Raw genomic sequence first — 9565 nt, 5'->3', positions numbered from 1 at the left:
TTTTCGTGAAAACAAGGAAATTTTGGAAATGAAGGAAATTTTGTTTATGTTTCTGTTAATTACGAATGGTATCGTGGAAACGGGTTAATTCGTGTACGTCGTTCGACAGGCGAACAATGTAATTGAAACGCTCGTGTGAACATGACATAAACGAATTGTAGTTGTTTTGAGTTATTGTGAAGTTTTGTAAACCACCCTGTTCTTATCTGATGTTCCTTCATTCCATTTTCATTCTTTATTCATTTTGTTTTGGTTACTATTCGTCAGTAGCAGTATTGGAGCCAAGGCGAATGATTGGGGAGCACATTCACATTCGATGTGAATTATTAGTTTAAATCGCGTATTCCATTCGACACAACTGACACAACAACAAATTTACGAAAAGAACGAAGCAACAACAAGAAATCAACTTGCTACCATATTTGAACAATTTTCGACAAGTGAACGACGTATCTGCGCTAAACTAAATTGGATAAAGTTATTTTGTGTTAATTATTTAATAACTCATTGCTTCTGCTGTTTGCTGCAATGAGTTCAATCAATAAAGACAACGCAACAGATGTTGCTGCCCAAACGAACGGAGAGGGCGGTGGAAGTTCGACGACAGCCACAAACATATTGTCCACTCAATTAGCTACATATCGTGTATTTGTGGTCACATGGAATGTTGGTTCCAGATTCCCAGATAACATTTCGTTACGCAATCTTCTTGGCATTAGCAATCTGGTCGAAGATCATCATTTACCCGATATATATGCAATAGGTTTGCAAGAGGTCAATGTTCAGCCACAACAACAAGTATTGGGTCTGTTCAAAGAAGACCCTTGGACAGACAAGGTTAAGAACTTGTTGAAAGATTTCGATTATGTACTGATCAAAACGGAACAGATGCAAGGATTATTGATTAGTTTATTTGTGCGGAGGCAACATGTACCACATCTTCGAGATATTGAACCAGAATTCACGAGAACTGGGTTTGGAGGTATTTGGGGTAATAAAGGAGCGGTTTCTGTGCGTTTTAATCTTTATGGCTGTGCTCTTTGTTTTGTGGTATGTCACTTGGCTGCCCATGATCATCATTTGGATGAGAGGATTGAAGATTTTAAACAAATTATGGATAATCATCACTATCATGTCCCACGCTATAGGGAAATCTATGATCATGATTATGTTTTCCTTTTTGGCGATTTAAATTTCCGCCTAATGGGCGATGACTCATCGCAAGAAGTTCGTGATAAAGTCATTAAAGATGAAGCTTTGGAAGAACTAATGAGCCGTGATCAACTTTCATATGTCCGACAGCAGACACAAGAGGCATTTCAATTGTTGCAAGAACGTAAACCTGCCTTCCCACCCACATTTAAGTTCCATGAAGGTACATCAGAGTACAATTTGAAGAGACGTCCCGCTTGGACAGATCGCATTCTGTACAGTGTACAACCGAACAATAAACAGCCCAATGTTAATTTGGAGATTGAACAATGTGCCTATAAATCCATACCCGGATACTGCATTAGTGATCATAAACCGGTGACAAGTGAATTTACCATTAAACTGTATCCAAACTACCGGGCACCATGTGTGGAATTTAAAGATATTGCTGTTTGGAAAATCGATGAAGAGAATACCGTAGAATATAAGAAACCATTGGATTTGGCAGAACGTGACTTCGATTGGATTGGTATTTATCCGGTGAACTACGCCAGTCTTAAGGATTATGTTTGCTATGAATATGTCAATAAGACTGAATCACCACCATCTACTCCCGATACAAATGATCCATTCTGGGATAATAATCCAGGTGGTGGCGGACGTAGACATCGCCACAGACGTCGTGATCAACATCGTGAGCGTGTGCGACGTCAGCAACAAGCCAATGAGGAATTGATACGTTTGGAATTTGATGATGATGCTGAACTTAAGGATGGTGAAGAATATGTCCTGATCTATTTCCATAATACCGGTTTAAGAGGTGTCTCAAGCGTGGCGGGCATTAGTAATGTTTTCAAGGCCGAGAAACGACCATCCACACCCAGATTTTCCAATGTCGACTAACATCGGTTTTCATTCGGCTATGCCAGTGATATATTGTTGATATAAAACCAATGACATCAACTGTATAACCAACACCACCACCAATAGCACTACTTTATTAAACCACCCCTCGATCCTACCTCGATTTTCAATTTTATTGTTGAAAATTCAATTTATGGAAAACGGCATTTCAAAAAATACAGAAAGAAATCGTAAGTGGAATAAATCTAAAATGTAAATTAACATCGTAAAACTAATTCTCCATTGTGATGTTGAATTTGATTCGATTTTTCACATACCCATTAGCACTTGTAATTAGTGACACAGTTTAAAAAGTAACAAGCTCACATTTATATGACATTGTGCTTATCTAATAAGAGAACTTGTGTAGAGATAGCAGTATGGGAAAAGAGGTATATTATATTCAACAAGCTTTTAAACATGCATATATACAGACGTACATATAATTGCAGGACGTACTGGAAACATGTGTATGTGGGTTTATCTAAAATATACATGTTGTGGACTATAGTATATTTATGTACCCAAAAAATTACTTTATTGGAAATCAATAATATTTATTGAAATCTCTCTGCTCTGATTAGTTAACCATTCACAGAATATACTTCTGGTATATCACCCATATGTCTGTTGCATACATGAGATAACATACAGTATACTATCCGTATTTATGTAGAGCAGAATAAATCAACAAAGACATTGGTATCTAGCTATTTCTTTCACAAAGATAACTGAAACGATTTCAATTCGTTTTCAGATTTCAATACTTGATAATTTCTTTCAAAAATATGTACGACTATTTCCGTATGTTTTATTGGATATCAATGTCATGTTCGAGTTAAAACAAGTAAAAGGCGCTAAGTTTGCACGCGTCGAATTTCCTAATCTTGCAAACTGATGTTTTGTTTCTAGATTGACATTTTTGTTGTTCAAACACAGTCACAACATAGCTCGATAGACTTGTTGATCTATAGTTTTGTTTGGAACTACAGATTTGCCAAAGAAAGATTTTTCATTGGCAACTTATTTGTTTTATTTCTGGACAAATCTCTTCCAGTAAGAATTAGCAAGTAATGATAAAATATGTATCCGATTACTTGCTAATTCTTATTAGAAGAAACTTGTGCAGTACTAATCTAACAGTTATTAGTGACAGAGTCAAAACTCGGTCATAAAGACAAAATCCAGTCAAATTTGGAAATAATATCGAAAAGCAGACATAACTGATGTTTTAATAATAATAACATCAGGACACGGCGTGCTTATTTTTCTTGAGATTACTGAGCATGTATTGATTCCAGCAAATATTATTTGTAGAATATCAACAACGACATTGTGAGTTTAAAATTCATGATTAGCCAAAATTGATGGAACTTGGGAGTTACCGGTTTGAGAGACCTTCCAAGTTGGATTTAATCGCTAATAGAACATAATACCCTCAGGTTCGAAGATAGGTCATATCGATCCAATCTTTCCGGTAACTCCCCCACACAATAAAATTAAAAATATTTCGCAAAATGTTGCGTACGATAGCTCTCGAAGGGAGTAACCGAATTCGTCATAACTTTGCGTATGGTAATATTACCTCCAGGCTAGGTCAGGGTTGAATATGGACAAAATCGGATTGCTCCTTCGTGTACCCCCCAAACAAAATTTGGTAAAAGTACAACTTAACAACTCTTCTGAGATCTTTTTGAATTTTTTTGCAACATGTTCTTCTTGCGGGACATGACCGTACTTTCTGAGATAATGGTCCAAAAAAGCCTGCCGGCATCAACTAAACTGAGTAGTACGTAAGATAACCCTCGAAGGAAGGAACCGATTTGGTCCAAAAGTTGTACATCGTATTATTTCTTACAGACTCGGATTATGTCCGAATGTTGACTGCATCAGCTACATCAAACCACTCTTTCGGGTACCTCCCACACAAAGTTGGGAAAGAGTGCAGTTTAAGTACTCGTCTGGGATCGTTTTTAATTTTTTGGCAATATGTTGTGCATGCGGTCTTAGTTACGGTGGTACAATTTTGTTTTCGGCGGCAAGTCCATACTTCCTGAGAAATTGGCCCAAAAACACAAAAAGTTTTCTCAATTCTCAAAGAGAGTAACCGATTCGGTCCTCACCTTGCACAACACAATATTTCTAACAGGCATAAATAAGGTTCGAATATTGAGTATATAGGTCCACTGCCGTTTAAGACCTGCTCTCGAATCTCTTTGATTTGACTTGTATTACGACGGTACACTTTTTTCAGGGGCATGGCTATACTTTCCGAGAAAAAGGTCTGAAATCTGTAAAAAGTAAAGTGGTTGGTGCGCACCGGTTACATCGGTGGTCCAAACTTAGCATATCGTAATATTTCCGATAATCGTACATAGACTTCGAAGATGGTTCTGTTCGGCGTACACCTTTCGGCATCTCCCCCAAAACTGTTCAAAAATATACGCGCAATATCTCTTGAACGGAGCAATCGATTTTGTCCAAACTTTGGATTTTATAATATTTCCAAACTCAATTTAAGTTAGAAAATTGGCCATATCTTTCCGCTACTTAGAGTACCTCTCTCACGAAAGCTCAACATTTTTGTTTATGTGTATTTTATGGTCTCTTTGGAAATGTTTGCCGAAGGTACTACTGCTCCAGTTTACAGCGATATTATGTTTTTCGTGGGCAAGTTCATGTTTACTGATATAATGGTCAACAAACTATGAACTATACAGTGAGCAATTAAATGACTGGTGGGCGCAATATCTATCGATTAAGCTTTAATCAAACTGCATATTTTTGTCGGCAAGACCAGTAATGCATGCAGTACTGCATTTATGAACACGATAAGTTGTCTATAAAATACCTACTGCGTTTATGAATGCAACACAATGTGAAATGTTTCTCCGTGTTGCATTTATGGAGCCTTTAATGATTTAAACTAAAAAATTGGCAAATGCACTGATAGAAATTTATTTTTTTCCGCCTGACATAGCCAAAACATTCAGAGGAAATTTGTCATAATGAATTATGTATGTATAAAAATAATGCAATTTAGACTAACACTATTCTCAATAAACTAAAAGTAGTCCACAATGTTTGTTAATATTCCGAAGGAAATGTCGTTCCTTTTTATTTGGTTAAGCAATTCTTATGCATTTTGTAATTTACATTGATGGGCCGGTTGGCTTTGAATTACAAGTTAAATAAATTGAATTGAATTGAATAACTTCATTCATTAGCTTTAATTTAAACAACAAAATTTATACAATTTGTTAATGTTATGTTTTTCTCTTTTTCTTATAGCAATAACGACCAAACACCTTTATACGTTTACAGCACCGATGTTTATATACATACATAGTTAAAAATGTTTTTTGTTAAGTGTAAGGCTTAAGCATATCTTAACGTATAATGAAACAAAGAATAACATATATCTGTGCAATACAAAAAAAAAAAATCAAACTGTCCAAAAATCTGTTTTAATTATATTTTTGTACTATATTTTTTATTTTATGTAATTTAGTTTTATGTTTGTTTTTTATACTTCTTTTGTTTTTCTGTTATGTATTATTAAAAAAGTTATAAAATGTAATACAATTTTTGTAATCTTTTAAGACATTCAAATAAAGACAATGTGTTAAAGCGAACAACAATTGTTGTTGCAATGAAAATATGTTTGATTTCATTAAAAAGTGAAAAGCAAACAAAATGAAAAAGATTTCCGGAAATTGAAATGTGTGTCTCAAACCAGTTTTCATATAAATGTGATACTTAATTTAACGGAACTTTATGTCTAAATCAAGTTTCGTTTCATCTAATTTAAGAATTCTTTATGTGTTATTTATATATGTACATACATATGTATTCGTATTTGAAAAAGTATATGAAAAGTTGACATTTATGCTTCACCCATTTATTAGTGGCTTATGAGAGTGGAGAGATCTTTCTCTTCATGTAAAAAAGCCAGCACCTTTAAACAAATGAAAAAATAAGTGTTTCATTTTATTTTTTATTGAAATCCTCCTTCTAAGAGTATCATAAATTGAGAAAATCAAACCAAATTAATGGCATATGTTGTTTACACAATACAGTCACAACAAAAAGCCCTTTAACAACTTTCTAAATAAATAAAATACAACTTTGAATCTATTCAATTGTATGAAAAACCCTCATTATCTGTTTAGATGTATATGTACACATAAGAGTATTTATTTTTATATTACTTTGCTATTCTAAGTGCTTAAATTAAAAATTATTATTCGGTCATGTTTTTTTAATAAGTATTCGATGCATTCGACAAAATTAATTACATTCATTGACGTAATTAAGAAATAAAAAAAAAAAAAAAATACCAGTTATCAAATCATTTCAACAATCTACTTCTAAAATTCGAAAACATTTTATGTATACATGTAACGTGTATGGAATTTTAAGCCGATTTGCAATTATGTCACGCTTTAGAGAGCTAAGAACTTGAATTAAACAAAAAATAATGTTTGTCTAAGTATGTTTAAAGAAGAAAACGATATGAGATTCTAGGAGAAATCATAAATTCGCAGAATAAGTTCAATCGTTTGTGTAGATGAATAGATCGCTATTTTAATTGGTGATGATCGTGAAATAATTTGTGTCCGATTTTGTTCTGTAGGTCGCAATAATAGTCAGGTTACCTCGAAATTTTAAATAAGTTAAGAGTATATGACAAAGATGAAGCTTGCAATTTGAGATGGCGATTAGATAATATTTAGAGGGTTAAATGGACCAAAACTTTTGTGTGAAAATTGCGAAAATTTTTAATATACAGCTTATATCTTTATTTCTGGAAGAGACATTCCGGGCAAGTAAGTTATACTTGGAAGAAGAACGCTTGACCTTTCTATTGATGTCAATTATTGGTGTACATGATAAGATAACAAAGTTACAGTTTAATACATTTTGCACATTTTGGCCTATATTTTATTTCCTGGATGGCATATACCGGCAAAGTAGACTACATATGAAATATAACTACTGATATTCGCCCTGATGAAAATTGCAATAAAGTGCCTGCTAGGTAACGGGCCTACTGCTTAATATATAATGGGTTTTGTGTAGAGAACCACATTTTCCCATTCCCAGTTGTTGCATTATTGCAAATTACATGGTGCCCTAACGTTTTAATTGTCGAATTGATTTTTTATACATACATTGCAGCATAGGTTGCTTTTCAACGTTGCTTTTCAACGGTTGCAAAATATCCTTCATTAAGCTTTGCGACATTTCTGAGTATTTCAGTCATTTAAAACTACTCTATAAGTGGTGTCTTAGGACACGCCGTTTGGACTCGGAGATAAGCTGTGGGTTCCATATCATTGAGCGTTGTCCCTTTTGGGATGTTTTTGAAACAATTATTATGTTATTATTTAAGCTTGGTGTGATACGGTACCAGAATCCACAAATTTACTTACAACAAGTTTATTGTTCCATAAAGAAATTTTGATATGTGAAAAGCTAATTCCCAGGGGTAAAGGTATAGGGTATTGCATGGTCGGCCGTCCGCCTTGGCTTACTTGTTATCAATTTTTTAGTTTATATTAATGTTTTATAGCTAATAATAATTTTGTCATTTAAAAAAATGATGTCGACTGGCTTTGGAATCGAAGCCGGGCATTCAGATTGCAAAGCGAGCATACTTACCAATGCACCACCCATATTATCGTTTTAATAACTTACTGCAGTGTCCAATGAGACACTAAAAAGTGTCTAATGAGTGGAACAGTTCTTCCCGAGAGCTTGATCTTTTTTAATTGGAAAATGTAATACTGAATCCCCCGGCAAATATGAACTATCTCCCTTTTTCTTGAGGTTAGGGAAAACAAACATTACCATTACAAAAGAAAAGAAACATTTTTGGAAGTTTGTTTCGATGATTCATTATTCATTTTTAAACTTTATTGTCCTCTAACACGATTTCCTAGACTAAACAATTAACAAAATTAGAAATATTCACTTATGTATGTTTCAACAAAAAACCGAAAGAGAATTGAAGGTAAAAATATGTGTGTTCGTTTACTCTACACTGTAGAGTCTACAGTACAATGCAAAAGGCCTTACCCCCTGTTTTTGTAACTATTTTTTTTTGTTCGTTCGTCTATATTCGTAATAATTTGGGCATCCATAGCTCAGCCCCTAGATTACATAGAGATCTAATTCTTCGTAGACACGTTCTATATATAGTTAAGAATTCCACATTCAAAAATCAGCGTTCCACATTTACGCTAAGGCGAGTAAATCGATCTATAAAATTTGACAATTCGTGTGAGAACATAAAATTTTTTTACAAAAACAGGGGGTTAGTCATTTACAAGAAGTTACTGGACTTGTACAAATTTGTACAAATTATCGAGTAAACGAACACACCTATTATCACTGCTCTGAGTGCGATTCTAGGTTTGTCCTTTTACTTGATAATTTCTACTAAAGGTTGCTCAAACACTTTTTTAGCAACTTTTTTATTATAAAACTGTCAAATTCGAAACATTTGTGATAATTATTACAAATTATCGAGTACACGGACAGGTCTAATGTGTAATATCGAAATATTTAGTAATGACATTTATAATTCACTGTGAATTCGAGATACCAAATTAGAACCTAATCATCTACATTATTAACAATTATTTTTTATTCTCAGTAGTGCGATTCACTAAATCATTTTTTGAGTTACCGACAAAAATCGGTAAAATTAAAACTCAAAATTATGAATGCTTTTTATCCGTCGCTAACTTACCGAAATTCATCGGTAATTACCGAAATTATAAGCGTTTTAACTTTACCGACAATTGTCGGTAACGGTAAAAAATGAGTTAGAGAATCGCACTACAGGACCCAAAATAGTTTTCTGATCTAACAGTATATTTTATATATATATTTTTTTAATTACAGTCGGACCTCGATTATCCCTAATGGTCGGGACCGGATCCATCACGGATAATAGATTTTCCTGGATAATGGAGTAACAGTGTTTCTCATATATGTATTTTTAATAAAAAATATGCGTTTTCCAAATATTTATAATAAGAGCAATTTTGTATTTAATGTGAAGTTTAAACGATGAAACTTTCCTAAAATAATTAATTTGTGCATTGCTTTCGTCCATTGAAATTTGCTCGAATGAATTAAATTCCCAGAACATGGTTAGTCCGTGTAAAATGAACGAAAAATTCTGCGTTTTCCTTTCCCGGATAATGGAGGTTTTTTATTTCAAGTTTTTTTTTACTTAAATAAATATTTTATTTTGGAACCCAAATATTTACGCAAACCAATCAAATTATAATCCATTAAATATCAATGAAAGATATATTAAATAAACAAGACTTTATCAAATACTATAACCATATCTCCCGTCCCAAAAGTATTATCCAGGGGCCTAATTATGTGATTCGATATCGAGTTGTTTCGACCTGAGTACTCAAAGTTGGGATGACAACATTCGGTATCGAGTTAAATTATCGAGTAATTGAGCATAAATTTGCGAGTAATT

At 33.6% G+C, this 9565-nt stretch overlaps 1 protein-coding gene across 1 annotated transcript; it reads left to right on the top strand.

The window, feature by feature from the left end:
* Positions 1 to 262: 262 nt before the first annotated feature.
* On the top strand, positions 263 to 5714 carry LOC141397298 (inositol polyphosphate 5-phosphatase K). The gene is made up of 2 exons (XM_073973412.1): positions 263 to 2246; positions 5347 to 5714. The coding sequence occupies exon 1, from the start codon at positions 529 to 531 to the stop codon at positions 2053 to 2055; it is 1527 nt and encodes a 508-aa protein (XP_073829513.1). The 5' UTR covers positions 263 to 528; the 3' UTR covers positions 2056 to 2246; positions 5347 to 5714.
* Positions 5715 to 9565: the final 3851 nt, after the last annotated feature.

This window comes from Musca autumnalis, unplaced genomic scaffold (genome assembly GCF_047663935.1).
Source record: "Musca autumnalis isolate F117 unplaced genomic scaffold, ASM4766393v1 scaffold_3, whole genome shotgun sequence".
Taxonomy (NCBI): domain Eukaryota; kingdom Metazoa; phylum Arthropoda; class Insecta; order Diptera; family Muscidae; genus Musca; species Musca autumnalis.
This window is presented reverse-complemented; position numbering and strand designations above follow the sequence as displayed.